Raw genomic sequence first — 19,377 nt, 5'->3', positions numbered from 1 at the left:
CAGCCAGTTCTCCCAAATACTCACGAGTCCACGTGGTTCTCGAAGGACAGGATCACAGGGTATGGAGATGTTTTAAAAGCACTTTCTGCAATGGCCTCGATGGCATCCTGAAGGAGAGGCCATGGTCAGAGGGCAGCTCAGCAGCCATTAATAACAGAGACACAGCTGACCTCCCACTGAACAGACTCCATAACTGTCTCTCAGGAGCTCCTCTCAGTCACTAAACTCCTCCCAGTAAGAAGGTGACAAGTGTCATCTTTTTCACACCTGCCCAGATTTCCAGCTCCAGAGGATCCACACTGAGCTAAATTCAACAGCTTGCACCAAAATGAAGCTGAAGATGCAACAGGGTGAGATTTTGGTTTTGCTGCACAGGTCAGTGTACACATCACTGCAAGTGAGAGCATGTGGCCAGAGGGACAAACCCTGCCCCAAGCACCTTGAACTGGCACAGAAAGGTGTATGCAGCACCAGATTAAACCACTGCAAATTCTAGCCATGCTTACCTCTGAACCTGCCCAATTTTCTATCATTTCTGCTGCTTATAAAATCCTTTTGCCTGGCAGCAAAGAGAGCTGGAGTGTTCAGTTACCAGCTGTGCTGACATTTCAAATGCAAATACCATGGAAACCTTTTCAGCATTAATGATGTAAGAAAAAATAATATTTTCCCCAAGCCCCTGTTAAACTGCCACAAACTTTCCACTGTTTTCCTTTCTGGTCCTGTTAATTGGTAAAGAAGTGCCATTTGCTCCTTTGCAATTAGAGTCCCCTGAGCATCCCAAATCCTGGATCAGCCATGACCTCAGCAAGGAGGGAGGCTGCCACAGCTGCTCCTCCATGGACCACTGGGATTCTGTCACAGAAGCCTCAAGGCTCTCAGGAGAAGCCTCAGACAATGCTACTAAAAGGCCACAGGAGTTGTGGTGGAAGGAAGGACTATGTGTTATGTAAAACCAAAACCCAGCACATGCTGTATTAGCAGGTTATAATTTCCTTGAGGAATGGTCCCAGGCTTCAGCAGAACTCTGCAATTACAGCAGCTACACATGCCATTATTTCTGTTCCATCTGCAGTGAACTGCTGTGCAAAAAGCAGCAGTGACACCACAGAGCTTTGGAAATAACTGAGTCTGAGGACAATACCTCTGACCTTAAGGACAGCTTTGGTTTGTTGTTTTGTTTCCCCTTCACACATAAATATTTTAGTAATAGTGAAGTATGGGAATTGGGGGGAAGATACAGAAAAAATAAAGAGCTGGAAAAAACCATCTAAAGCACCTCTACCTGTTGGCAGCAGCTGTGTAAAGGAGTGCAGAAAAAAACTCAATGTGATGCCTTTATTTGTAACTTGCAAGCTGTGGATAAATGCCCTATACTGCCTGGCTTTGTGCTGCACTTCTGAAGGCTGGGAGCTGAATCCTCAGGGAAGCCAGCTGCTTCACAAAACACATTCCAGCACTCAGGTCATTAGGAAGGAATTGAACCCTGTTCTTCCAAAAGCCTCCACTTGAGGCAGTCAGCCATAGGAACCTGCTGCAGACCAGAAGATTTAACTCATTTTAACTGTTTTCTAAAAGCCATCCTGTTCACTCCTCTGGTGTGCCTCTATCTATAAATCCACCAGCCTCGTGCCACGTTCTGTGCATCCATCCTGTGACACAGCCCTGTGTACACACACACCTCTGCTCAGCCATCTCTCCTTGGCTTCCAGCTGACTTCCCACATTTCCCTCATCCATCCATCCATCCATCCATCCATCCATCCATCCATCCATCCATCCATCCATCCATCCATCCATCCATCTTCATCCAGCTATCACCCTCTCTTCTACTCACCCATTCCAAAACTGTACAAACTCCAACCTAGTGCTTATCTGTTCACTTTTCCTTCTACCCACACATTCATTCACTTGTCACCTCGCCATCAATCTTTTCCTCTCAAACATCCTCAGCCATCTGGCTCCCTCAGCAATCAGTCTAAAAGCAGGCAGGGGAAAGCATCCCTGGAGAAAGCTCTTCACTACCTTGAAGAGGATCTCAGTTGTCATGGTGAAGCCGTGGGTGATGATGGGCTCCTCCTCCGGGGGCCGGCCCTTCCAGCAGTCCAGCTCCACGCAGCGGCAGCCGGCCAGCAGCGTCTGCCGGTACATTTCGGGAGAGGACGTCCCAGAAAACTGCCCGGCTGCAGGAGAGAGGCTCAGCGTTAGCTCCTCACACACATCAGCTCCTGCATACACAGGGCAGCAGGAGTCTTTGCCAGCCTTCAGCAGGTGGAGGCAGCAGACTGACAAGATGTTTTCAGTGGCAGGGCGACACTGCCTCATGTCACACAGCATTTAGAGTCAGGCCAGCCCCCAACACCCCCAGGGCACACACATCTGCCCTGCTGACTGTGTCCCTCCCCTGCCATACCTGTCAGATAGGTGTTGTGTGAGGAATTGATGTAGTAGTGCGAGAGTGGCTGGGTCATGTCCTGGTACAGCATCAGCTTGTCCAGCACTATCAGGTTGTTCTCAGGTCCACAGAGGAACCAGACCATCCCCTCTGGAGACAGCTGCCCTGCATGGCAAACAGAGCTGTTCATGGTCACCAAATAGAACAGTTCTGGCCCCACTTTGGAAGTGGAAAAAGAGTTGTGGGAACAACAGGGAGTTGTGGGAACCAGGCTGACTGCTCCCCTGGGAAGCAGGATGGCAGAGGGCACGAGATCCTCTGCTCTGTCATCCCACTTCTATAGCAAGAGCTTTGGGCTGAACAAGACTCACCTCTCTGGATGTTAAACCCACTGGGTTCATACTTCTCTATCAGGCTCTGCACCTGATCAGGTTTGGCTGGCGGGAAGAGGATGTCATTGAGGCGAGTGTCACGCTGCTTCTTGTTGATGAACTTTGCCAAGTGATCTTTGGTCATGTAGGGCTTTGCTTTTAGATGGCTGCAGTGAGAGAATCACAGAGGGGCAGAGGTAATTGGGAATTACCCCAGAAATCTTTTCACATAGGAGAGGTTGATCCTCCCTCTGGGCCCATATATTTCAGGGTCCTGTAGCACAGTGAGGTCTCATCCTTTTTATTCAGGCTGTGAGTGAAGGCATTAAGTGACCTGGGATCCTGCCCTTTGAAGGCTTAAGGCTAGACAAACCCTACCACACTAAATTCCCTCCTTCCTGTCTATCTTTTGCCACAAGAGACCAAGTTCTGGGCTGTGGCTTGAGGGAAACTTACTGTGAAGTAAATATCTCATCAATCTCGGGCCGTGGACACAGATTCATGAGGAACGTCTTGTACACCGGCTCGGGGAAGTCCTCGGGGTTGATGGCGTCATTCTGAGAATGCAATGAAGATGTGTCAGGACCACAAACCCACGACAGCTCTAACCTGTCATGAACACCCACACCTCAGCACTTAGCTGTGAAAACCCCAGTAAGTGACTGGAACATCTGGCTGGGTGTTGCTGCTCCTTGTGCCACACAGTGCAAGTGCTGGAGTCACAAGTGTTACTGGAGGACAGTAAGAGCTGATGCCAGCAGGCCAGAATTAGGCCTGGCAGTGGTAGGGTAAGGTAAGCAATTACAAGCATCTTGGCTGATGCTTTTTCACAGCCAAGGGCATCCCAGTCAGGAAAAAGATTCTTCTCAAGCTCATGAGACTTCTGGATACCCAGAGAAACCCTTACCTTGCCATTTGGCAGATGACAAGCACTTAATGCTTCTTCCACCCTCTTCTTGTCTGCAGGGAACATCTGAAAAATACTGACCAGACAGGCAAACAAACATCATCACAGGGCAGGGCAGAGGTCAGGGGGCTGGAGCTGCAGGCAGTGCAGGACACTCCAAATGCACAGCAAGGGAGACAGGCAGGACAACTGTAAGCATGAACCAGCAAAGACAGGCAGTGTTTCTCAGGGCAGTAACTGAGGGACTGACTTTGATAAACCTAGACAGGATTTTTGACTGCTGATTTAAAGCAGAAGTTCTGTATTTCTGCTATGGACTCTGTAAGAGCCCTGTCATTCAAAATCCCTTTTCTGCCCCTCTTGGAGGTGCTTCCTATGGTATATTGTGGAGAAGTAATAACTAAACTTTCCCTCCTTTTAGAACATCCCTGTCAACAGCACCATGGTCTCCTCCATGGATAAATCCAGCCTCAGTTCTGTTAAGCTCCTGGAGTCACAGGTGCTCACAGCAAACAGGGGAACAAGGAGTGCCCTGTGCTGCCAGGTGGGAGTGCCTGGTGGGGGCTGCAGCAGCTCATGCAAACCCTGCCCTTTGCAAGGCAAAACTGCAGCAGCCTTGGTATAATTCCAGAGGGATTTACATATTTAAAAGAAAGGCAAATGCTTGTGGAATTTTTAGAATTTTCAGGAGTTTTGAAAGCCTTACATTTACCTGCACCTGGAGATACTGAGTATTTTTATAAACCTTGCTCTTAATCTGGACTATTTAATGGTCTGCATTTTTATCATTCTGCAAGAAACGGACACTGACAAGAGGTACATCCTTGTGTCAGATATTTTCTGTAGCTTGTTCCAGAAGAATAAGCTGGTTTCTCCCTGCAGCAACGCTACCTTGCTTGCATTTTAAAGATTAATTCAAAGCACTCTTCCCTAGTGTGTTATTCATTACAGACCTACACATTTTTAACAGTCCTTTGATGAATATTCTGGTTTCTGACAATGAAATTCTGCTGGTTGGTGGTTTAGAAAACAAATAACAAAAAATGTTTAGTGTTGAATAGAGCTCAGCCCTCCAGGAGCCCATTCAGTCAGCACAGCCCTAATCCAGCACAGCTCTGCCTTACAACACACCCTGGGGCCTGTGTTTATTTGGGGCAATTAGTACTTACCTCTTGTGATGATGTAACACAGCACAGACCTAGAGCAGAGTGGTTCAAAACTTCCCAAACACTATGTCTGCAGCTCTTTATTCTTAAAACAAAAGGTAATTTATGGACCCAAAAGGGAATTCAACATGGCAGTGCTGCCTTTTGTCATTCTAGAGCTAAATCAACACAGAGGTACCACAGGACCAGCCCTGGAGCAGTTTTTCTTGGAAGACACTGAATGGCACAAAATCAATTCCAGATTCACGCCACATAGTGCAGGTGAGAAGGGACAGGCTGGGCTTTGCTTCCCATTCTAATGGGAGCCCTACCTGATGCACAGTACCAGGCTGGGGACAGGGAAGGACAAATCTCCATCTGTTCTGCTCCTAAACCAGCACTACCACTGACCAAGAGGCTGCTTCACTCTCATGCACATCCAGAGCAAAGGCTGAGGGATGGAGGAAGTGGGGAAGGACTGGAGAGGTCACACAGAGAGAAAGGAGACAGGAAAAGCAAGGGAGCCCTGCTGCAGGTGAGGTAGGGAGTCCAGCAAAGAGCTGTCCATATGAAGAGCTCCTTACAGGAAAGGGAAACAATCCTACACCTCATCCACCTTTCAGCTCAGGTTTGCGAAATAATCTATGATCAGAATTTTACCAAAGTTACTTTGGTTTGTTGGTTTTTTCATGGTAACAACCAGGAAATTGTATCTGTGGCTATTTAAGCCATATCTTGCTGTAGATGAAGGCCACAAACTCTCCTTTCCAGACTCAAATTATGTGTCACCCAGGTGCAGCAGGAGCACTTCCATGGCCTGGACACAGAGGGAAATTTCTCCTCCTCTCAGTTGCAGGAAGAGCAGACAGCTGAAGCCACTGAGCAGCCATCCTCTCTCTCACCAGTTGCTCTGCCTGTACTCTGACTGAGCGCACAATGAAACAAATATCCACACTCACTTCCGGACAGGAATCTTTCCCTCTTCATTCAGTTGCAACTTCAGCTTCACCAGACTGTGAAAAAAAACCCCAAACAAGATTAGAAAAATGCATTTATACCATCTTAAGAGATCCTACTAAGTGAGAAGAAAGAAAAAACATGCAATTGGGAAAACAATCCAACAGTGGATTGAAAATCGGGGTCCTACAGACCATGAGCTTAACCTTGGCATGACCTTGGTCTGGAGCCTGCCAAGGGACCTGGATGCTTTGAAGTCTTTTTTTTTTTCCAAGTACTGACAGAAAGAGCAGGACATGGATGTTTCAGAGAAAAAGGCTTCTCAGAAAGGACTTACATTTTCTCTAGGAAGGTGTAGCGGGGAGCGTTGTACGTGAGGGGGTTCCGGGCAATGGCCATTATATCCTCAGCCCAGTCCTGGAACAAACAGCAGAGGCAGTTGGGCACCATTGAACTGCTCCAAGAAGTACACAGCAAACATGGAAAGGGCACAGAATCTTGGAATTGTTTGGGTTGGAAGGGAACTTAAAGCCCATCCAGTACCACATCCTGCCATGGGCAGGGACACCTTCCATCATCCCAGGTTGCTCCAAGCCCTGTCCAACCTTGAACACTTCCAGGAATGGGACAGCCACAGCTTCTCTGGGCAACGTGTGCCAGGGCCCCCCACCCTTACAGGGAGGAAATTCTTCTCACATCAAATAAAAATCTACCTTCTTCAAGTTTACAGCTGTTACCCCTTATTCTGTTTGAGACTTCCAGGCTTGACTCTATCACTTTCCTCCTGCCTATAAACACTAGGAGCTGAAACTTTTCTACTTCTCAGCTGCCTATTCATCCATACAAAACACACGAAAGACAACAATGACCAGTCTTCTACTGGTTCTTCTCCGTGCAGGGCAGAAGCTTCTAGAACTATGGAGATACCACACCTGACTGGAACATAAACCTGCTTGTTTGTAACCTTGTCAGTAATGCTGAAAGAGCTCAGCATTATGTCTTTATCTTACATTGTCATGTCTCCTCCTCTGCTTTCCTGCTCCCCACTCAATGCCCCAATCCTTAGTGGTTCCCAGTACTTCCAAGACCTCAGGGCCTGATACCTTGCAAATACTCTCCTTGTAGGACACAAAGTTATGGAAAGTGAGGTCAACCATGTCAGAGCCAGATACAATTGTCAGGTTCTTCAGCAGGAAGGTGCTGTAAGGGTGATCCAAGTTAAAAACCTCTCGGAGCTTCAGGGACTGCAAAAGAAACAAAACACATGGATGTAATTGGAGAATGAGGGAAAACCATACCCAAAAAAACCAGACCCCAATACACACATTGATCCAAATTCACAGAAAGCATCTCAAGGGTTGCAAAATTGCTTAGTGCAATCTTCCGTTCCTTGGCTTTCCTTATTTTTTATCTTTATTCTGGAGTCTGCATTACTGGATCCTCCTTGGGACAAAGCACCATAACTAACACCCCTGCACAAGCCTGAAAAAGTTAAAGCTGGACACTGCTCTTAAAGAAATTTCGTCTGAAACTTCAGGCTGGACTTGAAAACAAGGGAGGGTTTGGCCTGCTTGTACCAGAGATGTGTAACCAGTTGATTTTATCAAAACACACACACTAGAAAGTGTATTAGTGTGACACCCTTATGTGTAATCTCCCTCCACGAGATATTTTTTGGGACCCCTGTCACTTCAGAGTTGGCTTCTTCCCTTCCAAGCCCCATTTTCTGCTGCTGTCAGTTGGTAGTAGTGTTTTTTTCCATAGCAATTCCAGTACCCTACAGCAATGGCTCACCAGAGACATGTTTTGTTAAGTGTAAGGCTCATCCGATTAGTGGTACTTGGATTGCAGCACCATTTGAAAGTATTTATAGCATCCTTTAAATTATTCAGCATTTTCTGCATTCCTATGCATGGTGTCACTAAGCCAAGGTATCCAAGGTATCCTAGAGTTTTACTAATGGTGCTATTTATAATGGGAAGATAAAAATTTCCATTCCTAGAATAAAGCACAGCAATCCATTATCTGAAGTGCACGACAAATCCCTGTGCAAGCAAACAGGGAGCTGTCAGAGCACCTGCTCTCCTTTAGAAACAGGGCAAATCCACAGTCTGGGATGGTTAGAGCAGGTCAGGCTTGGAAGTTAAGCTGGAGCTGGAATCTGAGAGCACCTTCAGGTTTCAGCACCATGTCACACACACAGCTGAATACACTTTTTATAAGGAACTGCAGAATTTTTTTACTTCAGTTTTCCTAATTTCTGAAGCATTTGGAATTTTGTCACATCTGTAGCAAACAGGCATCTTTAAGAAAAACAGGACAGGTTGGATTGTAACTCTGGATCATCTGACTGCTGTCTCTTATTTTGGAAAAGCACCTCTCCAAGGAGGTAGCTCTGAAACCTGTTTAATCCCAGAGCATTTGGGGGGAGGGAAGGAATATGATTTGCCCATTTTCTACAAGGGATTTTCTAAAATGGCTCCTTCTTGCCTCGTGAACCATTTTCCTTAGCAGAACTGAGCACCATCAAGCACCCACATCTCTTTCCCATGCTCATGGCAACTCCTTGTTGGAGCTCAACTTTCCAGTGCCAGCAGCAAAGTGTTGGGATTTTAACTCCAAACTTGACTTCATCTTGCAAATGCACCAGCATTTGTTGAGCTCCAGGGAGAGGAGGCCCAAACAATGGTGAACTTGTGGTTATGCTGAACTCATTTCCTGTATTTGTTATCCGGGGCTCCTCCCATCCCTTCCTTCTCCGCATGCTGCTCTCTAGCAGACACTGTCACCTGGCTCTCTCCAGGCCATGTCCCCAGCAAGCCGAGCAGTTTTGCCCTTATCCAGGCAGTGATGCATCCAACACCCATTGAAGGCGTGGAGAGAGGACCAGAGACTGTGTGCAGGAGCTCTGAACCTGATGCCCCATTGTGGCTCTTTCACAACCTGCACTCCTTTAGCACCTTGTGCCACAGCTTCACTCTGGGATTTCTCACTGTCACCTTGCAGATAGCCATAAAGGAAAAAGAGGAATTGCTGCATGAAAAGCAGGACACGCAGATTAGCCATGCAAATCACAAGGGAAACGCTCTTAGCAAATCCCCTTAAAAAAACCCAGACAAGCAGAAAACAACCTACTAGCAGAGTGGTTGGAATATGGAATCAGCTGGAGTTTCATGTCCCACCCTCCTGATTTCCCTAAAATCCTCAGCTGTACAGAGATCCATCGTCCAGAGAGAAGCAAATTCTCATGCAAATATAAACAAAGAGTCAAGGGGGCAGAGCCGACTGACTGCAGGACCTGTTGTGTTACTTTGCCCTGACAGAGATGTGTCTTGTGGCACTAGAACAACAAATCATCTCTTTTGGAGAAGAGAGCTCTTGTTTGGTTGCCAGAAGGGAAAAAGGAATCCCCAAGATACTTGGGGTATGCCTTTGACTCTGGAGGTAACACTGCTGTCCCTATTAGCCTTGCTGCTCCACCCTGGACATACTGGCTGTGGAATGGGGAGGGCCAACCTGTCCCTGTGCCAAGCATCTCAGGGACACAGGCAGACAAAAATCCACTGAGTGGAACACTCTCAGCCCTCAGTGTTTTACCTAAAGGAACTGGAAAATGCAGCAGCTCAGATTCCCAGGCACAGAATAGCCTACGGTGTTCTGCAATCCAGCAGAGAAACACTGTCAGGGACAGAGGAGAATGTGTGGCCCAGAACCCACTGCACAACGATGGCAGAAGCAGGAGGGCTCAGCATGGCCAAGGTCATCACGCACACATGCCCATTTCCTTGCTCACCTCCTGCTCCATCCTTTGCCAGACACAGGCTTGTACCTGCCTCCCTCTTGCACACTCACAGATTGGTGTGCCCATATGGCTCCCTATGATCACTCTCCAGCTGAGGGTTGGAATTAGACTTAGTTCAGCTCCCTCCTGGGCTCACAAGTTGCTGAATCCCAATGCCAGAGCTGCTCATCCCCTCTGCTACAGCAGAGCCACTGACCACCCACAGTATTTACAGCCTGTGGCTCACAGCCACAGCTCAGCTCCGAGGGCACTGTGATTGCCCTGCATGGTTCCTGAATATTTCCACTGGCTTCAACTTTATCATCTCAAAACATTATGAGTGAAATGCTTTGGTATCATTTTATTCCTGTACATGTGCAGCTCAGGCTGCATCTCCAGGTTCAACACCAACAGAATGTTGACAAAGAATCAAGATGGTTTATAATCATGACAATCAGAAAGTACAACTTCTGTTTTTATTAAAAAATATGCCTGCCTCAAAGCCAATGCCTCCTGAAACATCTAAACAAACCCCAAGACACAGCCAATAGCCCAGAAGTCTGGCCTAAAACATCATGTATTTTGGCCTTTATTATTACTAGATTCTCTGTCAGCATTCCAGGGTCTTGGTGCCTTAAAAAAGAAACCACAAGAAGCCCCACAAGTGGAGCAGCCCTTTTTATTCCTCATTACTGAAAAGAAAACACAGACCCAATTGTAAATAACAGCCTGATCTGTATCAGCACACTGCTGAACTACAGTCAATAGCTTTTGAATCTTGTCTCCTTGCTGTTCAAAGGCGCTGCTCATTCTTATCTTTATTATTCTCTTGAACACACGCCAAAGTTTGCTCTGCCCCATGTTTAAAAAAAAAAGAAGAAAAAAAATCCGCAAAGAAAAGTCACGGCAGAAACGCGAAGCCGCTCTCAAAGAACCTCGCAGGGCGGTGAGCAGGGGAGCCCTGCGTGGGAGGGGCTGGGCACGATTCTGCTCTGTGGTGAGGCGAGGACTGGGGAAGGCAGGCGAGGGCCATTTCCCTTTGGAGGCTGCTCCTATGGCTGGCAGCCCTTTGTGAGCCCCCCTGCACGCTGGGCACTACCTGCTCCCTAACATCTCTAACCACGAGTGGGGCTCCAGCTGTGGCCGGTGCTGGCAGTGCACACGGCAGCAGGTCTCTTCTCAAGTGGTTTTTCACGTGGCTGCTTTGGTGTTATTATTCTTGCTGTGTGCAGAGGTAACAAAGAAAAACTTCAAACCTCTTGCTCCGCAGTGGTGGGAAAGTGCTACTGAAAGCAGGGAACTTCCAACATCCACAGTGACCCAGAGAGACTTGTCAGTGCCATAGGACTGGAAAACTCCGGTCACATCCTTGAGCCACAGCCCAAACCTGCACAGCCCCTTGCTGTGGAATGCAGTGGCACAGATGCTCTCCACAGAGCACTCTCCCCTTCCTCTGGGCTTCCTTCAGTCACAATCCAGCAGGAAAGCCAGGCCACAAGCTTTGCCTCGGTGCAGCTGAGGATTGACTGGGGCATCACTTGCAGGGAAGGGGAAAGGATGCTCCTTTCATTGCTGGTGCCATCCCCAGTTCTTCCTACAGCTGTGATCCTGCTCTCCTTGTCCTAAATAAGGCCGAAGGCTCATTGCTTCTCCACCTTCAGGCAGTGAAACAAGTTTACTCTTTGTACTAATTCCAGCAGTTCTATTTCACAACCATTCCAAGCCACTATTTTGTAACAGGGCAGAACAGCACCCAGGTTCATTCTTCCACCTCTAAACAGATTTTTATTTGCTTCATCATACCAGTTTTTTATATTAATGCCTTTTGTAACAACGCCCCAGACATAGCTGCCCCATGTGGAGGGTGTGGTGCTTCATGAGAAGAATCTTTCCCTGCTTTCTGCATTCCTTTGTGAACTTCTGCTCTCAGGAGAGCCAAATGAACATGACCCTCAGGGCTTTAAGCCAGAGGCATGAAGGATAGATGAGCTATCTGTAAGTAACAATCTTCCAGACCCAGATGGCACATCTTGGTTCAACACCCCTTCAGTGCCCACACAAGACCTCCCAGGATCCACAAGGAAAAGATGGATAAGGAGCCAGTCTAGTGCATTTTACTACATGTTATCACAGAAATCCAGAAAACTCTAAAAGAAAAAGGGGACTTATTTCAAATGAGTCTGTAAAATGCAGAATTCAAAAAGCACTTGGGATTTTCACAGCAAAGGTTGTCATCAAGTGCATCACTTCTGCCCACTGAGAATACTTAATAAATCAGTCAGTGCTTGACCTGTGCTTCATTGTTCTTCAAAAATGAGCTGCAGCCAATTCCCATGGCTCTAAAATCCCAACCCTGGCCTATTACAACAGCTAGAACAGAGCAGCTCCATCCAGGTGCATAGGGAAAAGTGCTGGAACAGGGCATACACACTGGCATTTCTTTGACACATTCCTGCAGCTCCCAGCAATCTGGGATTCAGCAGCCTCCTAACCCAGAGGCATTAGCTCACATTTAATAACACCCTAAGGGCATTTCCTTCTTGTACTGATGTTTTATACTCACATTTCCATGACTGGGCAGGAAGCATTACCAATGGCATGGTGATATGAGGGGGGACAGCAGCAGCAGCCCCTCCTGCTTGTGCCACTCCTACCTCTGGAAAATTCCACCTTATATGGAGATCCTGCACTAGAAGAAACCCTGAGTAACTGCTTCAAACCCTGAGTAACTGCTTCGTGCTCCCCTTCTCCATTCAACTGCTGATATTACAGCACTCCACATCCCATTCACCTTACTCCTTCTGCCAGAACACAGTCCCTCCTACTCAGATGCTCTGCCCCCAGCAGCCACTGCATTCCTTTGTTAATCCTGCCGCTCATCCATATCTTTTCCAGTTCTCCCTAAATTTGAGAGTACACTAGAATTTCACATAAATATGGACCAATTTGGGGTGCACACAATAGCACAACTTCCTCATGATTTCCTTATAATCCTTAACATACAATTTACTTTTAGGAGGAAAATACTGCTGAACACTACATTGATATTTTACCATACACCCACGATGTTTTCTAAGTAGCAACAGTGAACTCAGGACCTGTTATTACAGAAGGATGAGGGATTTTTTTCTGTGTGCATTGCCTGATTTTTATCTGCATAAATTGTATCACTCATTAGATCATGCATTCAATCAGCAATTCAAGGTCTTCCTACAAACCAGCCTGATTTTATTACCCCAAATAACGCTGTACCATTGGCCAACTGTTTTCTGGTACTCTCCAATTAGTCTTCCTTAACTAATTCTTAAAAACTAGGCTATGTTTCTCCAGCCTCCTGTTACCACCAGGACATCCAGCCATGGCCTCAGTACTTCCCCAGCAATCAATTATGTATATCAAAGTTCAGTTCATTTTGCCAACAGGTTCTCAAAGTTTAACACCCTAGAAAAGAGTATCTCATACCTCTCCTTTAAGTCAGCCTCTTCCTCAGTGTGTCCCATCCGGAGGGCAGCACCAACTCAAACAGCCTCAAATATTTTATTCTCTCAAATGAAAAGCCAACCTCTGGCAGCATTTTTAAAGCACAATTCCCACAAAACAAGTTGTTGACAAAGTTTTAGGCTCACTGAAAACTGAAGTATGTTCCATTCTAGTGAACTTCTAAGGAGAAGGGCAGTTTCTCTGAAGGAAATTATTTTTATGATGGGTACTGTTCATGAGCTCTGCTGTGCTTTTAGCACCCACCTTTTTATGGTATTTTGAGAAATATTGGTCTTGGGGAGCTCTGAATAGACATTTTCAGAGCAGATTGAGAAAACAGCCATACAACTTATGCAAAAGGCTGCTTGAGGCTCAGGAGAAATTGCAAAACCTTTCCCTTTTGCTTTAGAGAGTCACCTATGTCACCACATGATGCATCATCTTTACTTCTTTGGTCCCTTTTCCACCTTTGTGCTTTGCTGCAGTTTTTGCTTGCTTTTTCCATACATGGAAATAAAGAAAAAGTCCTAGAAGCAAAGTCCTAACAAGGGCTGCAAGAAGCTTCAATTATAACTGAAATCAAGAACAAAGCCCTGATCATGTGCAAATGTAAAAATATATTGGGGGGGGAATACAACTAGTTTTTCTGAAAATGCATTTTTTTCCCTTTAAAGGGAAGAAACACACTGGGAAGAAACCGTGCACACACTGTGGGAATGACATTGTGACTCCAGATTTGTGGGTACCCTGTGCATGCTTACACAAGAGCAGCTCTGGTGTCTCAGTGCAGGAGCATCAGTCTCCAGCAGGACTTACCAGTGCAGCAAGGCACTTGGAAGGGGAATTGGTTTTCCTGGCTTTCTGACATATTCCTTCCAATAAGCCCATCTACCATAGTCTGGAAGTGCTGCTTTTGGGTGCACAGAGGAGGTCAGGGACCAGAGTCAAGATGACTTTTCTGAATTTACATAACTGAGATGCAAGGAGATGAGATCCTCTCTAGCTTCTTCCTACAGAAATCCAGGACAAACTTCCTGAGCCCACCAAAACCTCAGGCAGCCCTGTCTTTCCACTGAAACACAGGACAGAAAGAAGCTGTGGCCTCACCTTGGGCATTTTGGCAAATCGCCCTGTTCGGGTGTCTCGGATGCTGGTGATATCCAGAATTTCTCTTTCCTACAAACAGAATAAGGACAAGGAGAATGAGGAAAGACAAAGGAGGAAGGAAAGCACGCCATGACAGAGCCCCCAGAAGCTGTAAATCAGGTTTAGCTTAGTGTCTTTCCCTGTGGAAGAGCTCTCCCAGCAGGAACAAGGCAGTGAGGGAAGCCATTCCCACAGAGGACACTGCACAGCCTTCCCCAGGCACCCCCTCTGTGTCCTCACTACTGGCTTGCTGTCTTGTTTGTTCTTTTAATATCCAACCTGAATTTCCTTCCTCTGTTACTAATTTTTCTTCTCACCATGGATCTGGAGAACAAATTATATTTGTTGCAGCAGATAATATTATTTTCCAAGATCACATTACAGGACAATGTGGATGCCATGTCATCTGGCTGTATCCCCATTTTATTGTTAAGCAGGAAGTAATTTTACTCCTAATCCCACTCCTTTCTGAGTCCCAAGTGCAAAAGCAGTTAAGTTGACTTTAGCTGCTAACCAACAGCATTTTCCAGGAATGTGAGACCCTTTCCAGTCCGGCTTTGCTTGTAGCAGCTATGCTTCCTTCCCCCAGCCCCTTCCCCGGGTATCCCAATGAAGTATGTCCCTTTCCATGGTGACACCAGCTCCCCTTGCCTCACTTCATGCTCCACTTCTTCCTGCTGGCACCCTTAGAGCAGATATTCTACTGCCCAAGGGGACCTTGAAAGCAGAACAGGAGTGACAGAGACATCAAGGGGTGTGACAGTCCCAAGGGGTGTGACACTGTTCTCAAGGCATGTGGCTGTGACAGTGTCTGGTCCCAGCTGGCAATGGGCACAATCTGGAAAGGCAGAGCTCGCCCAAACCCACCAGGTCCCTGGCCAGGGCCTGTGCAGGACGGTCTCACTCTGCCATGGCATGTAGGTCAGGCAGAGGAAGTAGAGCTGAACCACAGCCTGCTCTGGAAAGCAGAAGTAAGCCCAGCCTTCCACCTCCCTCTCCATCACTTGATGTACTCATCAGTGAGGAACTGAATTCTCTTTCCTCCATGTGTTGTCTCTCCCTCTCCTCCAGCAGCTGACATCTTCTGCTTTGCTCCAGCAGCCTGCCAACATCACCTTGAGCACAACTTGTTCTCCAGACTCTATGTAGGCCCTACATCACTACGGTCACTACTTTTTAATTAAAATGTCTAAAACCCCAATGGCCCCACTGTACAGGTTAGGAGAAGCCTGTATCTTGCTGGGTGACAGGGATATCAGTACAACTGTTCTCCATGAAGTCCTTTGAAGGACACGTAATGAGCTTTGCAGGAGTCAAAAAAGGTGAAAGTGTGAAAGGCCCAGAAAGGCCACACTCACACCTTCAGTTCTTGCACTTTGCTGGTGCTGTGAAGACCAGCCTGCCACTGACCAGCTCCCACTCCTTGGTGGGGTGTCCCTGCTAAGAGGAATGAGTCTGGCAGTTTGCAGGACTCCAGCACTCGCAGTGTTGTGATCTCACACAAACCTGACCTGGCAGGTTGGAGCCCGAGCTGAGCAGCCTCAGCACTTACCGTGCTCTGGTAGGTCCAGTACACGTAAAAACCCTGGGGATCCACTCGGAGAATCACAGGAGAAGCATTTGATGTTTCCTGACAGAAAAAACAACACAAGAAAGAATGTTGGCACTTCGGATGACTTGGAGAAAACATCCACAAGGCTCCCAGTTCAAATACAGACCCAGGCAGGTGAACACCCTCTGGGATTTATGAAAACAAACCCAGGAATTTTAGGACATCTCCACAGTGACACCTGTGAGGCTCCAGAAGCTGAATCCTGAGTCTCACCTAACCTGTGCATTTAACAAGAACAGCTTTCTTGGAGCTTTCTACACAAAGAAATGAGATAAAGTATCTGGAGATCCAATTAATTGTTTCATTTGAAAAGTCTTCTTTGACCTGCTTCATTCCACAGGCTCAGGAGTAATCAGGCCAAACAGAGAAAGCATTCATCCATGGCATCTCCCATCCAGGTGTCCATGCAGATTATCTAGGCTCCTAGTCAGGAAGGCTTCCAGGAGGGGATGCATCACTGCAGCATCGTTATGCTACTTCAGATGGGGATTCTGAAACTCCACACATTGTCTCTACACTGACCATAGAAAGAAGCAGCTGTGCAGACACCCACACCAGAGGCTGCAATCAGATGAAATCATTTGGGGCTGATCCTGAACCCCACACAGCCATTTCTGGGAAAGCTCCAAATTCAATTCAGGAAGCTGAAGCACATCACTGCTACTATGAAACCAGTAATGAAATCTGGAAGTTGTACTTGTCTCTTGGCCTCAGTTTCTTGAGATTTTTGACTCCTACTTCACTCCAGAGTGTATCTATATTTTCAGGGACCTCCATTTCCACACACAATATTTGCAGTAAAGTGCTCATTGCACAGCACATCATATGTGGTCCTTTTACTGCCTCCTGTCTTCCTCCTGCTGTGCCAGGGCCAGCACCATGTCCCTGTTCCCAGAGCTCTTGGCTGGCTCCCTGCACACATGGCCATGGAGAGCAGAACAGACCCCACAGTACCACCACAGAGGATTGTGCCATGTTCTAGATTACCCTTATCTCCCACAAAGCACCTTCTGGAGGGCAAGCTGAGGCTGAAGGAAGCTGCTGCCAGCCAGACTCCTAGGCAGGGCCAGGCCTGCCAGGGGGTGCAAGCAGCCTCTCCAGTGGGGCAGCTCCTGGCAGCAAAGGAAACGGGCAATCTTACAGAAGATGGTCTGACAGTCAAACTGGCTGCTTCTCACTGTGGGGCAAAAAGCAAACACTGTCTGCTAAAATCCTGTAATCCATTATCTTTCAGAGATAGGAACAGTTTTGACTCTACTATGAGGATTCAGAGGTAGCACAGAGCCAAACCCATACCCACCTGCCCTGCTCAAGAGGTCAGCTATTGCCTTGTGCCCTGCCTGGGGTTCTGACAGGGTTCCCAGCTGGTTCTTCAACTCAGCTACCACCCATGTAGCACAACTTCACCTCTTCAGTCTGCTTAGGAGCCCCAGCTTGCTGGATGCTGAACAAAGCACTGCAGAGCTGCTCCTTACCCCAGGGTCCTGCAACTAACTCTGTGGGACAGGTCAGAACAGTCCTGCCTGTCAGGGATCCATTGCTCTCTCCTTTAGACAGTGTCTTACCAAAGCTGGACAAGGTGAGGGCTCTGTAGAAAAAGTGTGGATTAGTTTTTTTGCTGGAAGGCCCTAGTTCAGTCCCAAGCTGAACAGTGATGCAAGAGGCCAATCTGATCTTCCTTAACTCCTTTGCCTCACTTAGCCTGGAGGGAGTTCAACACTGTTACCAGCAGTACAGTCATGTCAACTGAAAATACAAAACACTCAACACTCATGAATTCTAAAGTGCAGCAATCCTGCAATCTGGAGCTCTCACCATCATCCTCTGCAGCCTGTTCTAACCATGGATTGGGAAAGCCCAGTGTGATGGAGCAATGTGACCAGAACAGCCCACTCATGGAGAAGCCTTTCTTGATTGGTGGAAATCAAGCCTGTAAACCACTTAGTTGAGGCAACCGCTTAGAACTGTTTACAAATATATAAACCTTAAGGAAAGAGCCAGATGGGAATTGAGCTCACTAATCAACAGCTACAGCAGGAAATAAACACTTGGTGGGTCTTGGAAGCCCAACTGACTCACCTTGGTTTTCAGGAGAACCTATCCCAGGAATATCCAGTGAAGTACTTAACAGCTTCCAGTTCTTGGGAGAATGGTCCCCAAGGACTGAGCACAAACTCATCAGCAATTTTAGACAAGTTTGGCTTCTATTATTCTGAGAAAGCAGATTTCAAATTCTAAGAAGCCCCAAGTGCACTCTGCAGGCAGTGGACCCACAGGAAAGAGGAAGGCTGTGCTTTTCACTGTACCCCGGTGTCATCCTCCTGTTTATGTACTGCTAACAGGGGAACTGGCAGCCATATTCCAACTCACATTCTCACATCCATCCTTCCTGCCAGCTGCACAGTACACTGCTCTCATTCTCAGTGCCACTGGAGCACCCCGCTGATGTTGTGCACAGGTGATCCACTCCCCACATGCTCCTCTGGGACTTAACACTCTATTCCAGCTTCACACCCACAAAAGTGCTAATCCCTCCTGCACTGCTGCTGCAGGCTCCTTCTGATCATCTCATTTGCAACACCCATGAGCCATCTCCCCAGACCCCTGTGAATATCCATAATGTGGGCTTTCCCCCTTTCATCAACATTCATGCTCAACAGCAGACAGTCCATCTCCAGACAGCACAGATGGGCAGCTGCTGTCCTGCTGCTCAGGTTTGTGGGTGCTGGCAAAAGCATTCTTTTGCCTCCTTAGAAAGTGGAGAGGGAAACCCTTACATTCCAATTAACTGCTCCTGCTCTACACTTTCTTGCCCTCACACAGAAAGGCAGTGACTGCAAAGCAGCTGTTTTGAAGGTAAAGAGGACAATGAGCTGGAGAGAGCAGCAGCTTGCTGCAGCACGCTGAGGCTTCAGCCCTGTTACAGCACAGGCCCTTTGCTGTTCAGTCATTCCCAGACCCAGTGGCTGGGCAGGCGTGGGAGGCCATGGCTCACCCCCGATCCACTCAGGCAACAGGGCCATAAGAGGAAGCAACTTGGAGCCTGATTTCATCTCTATCTGAAAAGTGCAGTGCGTGCTCTTTGCTCTGCAGTAGATCCTACCCCTCATGCTCCTCCAGAAAGTCCAAATGTGGCATTTGCATCTCACCCCACAGGGACTCCCAGCAGTGACTATCTTCCTAAGGGTTGGACCTTCTGTCCTACACCAGGGGCTGCACACACAGACCCAGTGCACACTCACACCATTTGTTTCCATCCTCCACTATAAGAGGTGTAGAAAACTTATCTCCAACCCCTTACACACACACACAACATCCCCTTTACTTCAGTCCTCAGCTTTCCTGTTGTTCCCAGTTCCCTCTACCCATCCAGAGATCTCTGTTGTCAAGTGGGATACCACATTGAACACAGGCTCCCAACCTCCCCACAGACTGTGACCTAAGCAGTGTCTCCCTGCCACCACAGGCACAGCCTAGAGAAGGAACACCCCAGTACTTACATCATCCCATTTGATGAAGCGGTCGCCCTTGCACAGGTACTCCTTCACCTCCGTGGGCTGCAGGACAGGGTTCAGCACAGACAT

At 47.5% G+C, this 19,377-nt stretch overlaps 1 protein-coding gene across 3 annotated transcripts in view; it reads right to left on the bottom strand.

Moving 5' to 3' along the window:
• The window catches only part of PLCB2 (phospholipase C beta 2), a 36,436-nt gene extending 17,059 nt beyond the window's left edge, over positions 1 to 19,377 (bottom strand). For all 3 annotated transcript variants that reach the window (XR_005627207.1, XM_039706532.1, XM_039706531.1), the window contains exons 1-12: positions 19,294 to 19,377; positions 15,734 to 15,811; positions 14,143 to 14,211; positions 6,878 to 7,018; positions 6,112 to 6,191; positions 5,777 to 5,830; positions 3,673 to 3,748; positions 3,222 to 3,322; positions 2,766 to 2,932; positions 2,413 to 2,559; positions 2,025 to 2,182; positions 25 to 107 (exon numbers count right to left, since the gene is read on the bottom strand). Coding sequence is in view for 2 of the 3 variants with exons in the window: in XM_039706532.1 (XP_039562466.1) it covers positions 25 to 107; positions 2,025 to 2,182; positions 2,413 to 2,559; positions 2,766 to 2,932; positions 3,222 to 3,322; positions 3,673 to 3,748; positions 5,777 to 5,830; positions 6,112 to 6,191; positions 6,878 to 7,018; positions 14,143 to 14,211; positions 15,734 to 15,811; positions 19,294 to 19,377 (1,238 nt within the window). In the remaining variant the exon portion in view is untranslated. The remainder of the gene's footprint in view (positions 1 to 24; positions 108 to 2,024; positions 2,183 to 2,412; positions 2,560 to 2,765; positions 2,933 to 3,221; positions 3,323 to 3,672; positions 3,749 to 5,776; positions 5,831 to 6,111; positions 6,192 to 6,877; positions 7,019 to 14,142; positions 14,212 to 15,733; positions 15,812 to 19,293) is intronic.

This window comes from Passer montanus, unplaced genomic scaffold (assembly GCF_014805655.1).
Source record: "Passer montanus isolate IOZ18808 unplaced genomic scaffold, ASM1480565v1 scaffold194, whole genome shotgun sequence".
Taxonomy (NCBI): domain Eukaryota; kingdom Metazoa; phylum Chordata; class Aves; order Passeriformes; family Passeridae; genus Passer; species Passer montanus.
This window is presented reverse-complemented; position numbering and strand designations above follow the sequence as displayed.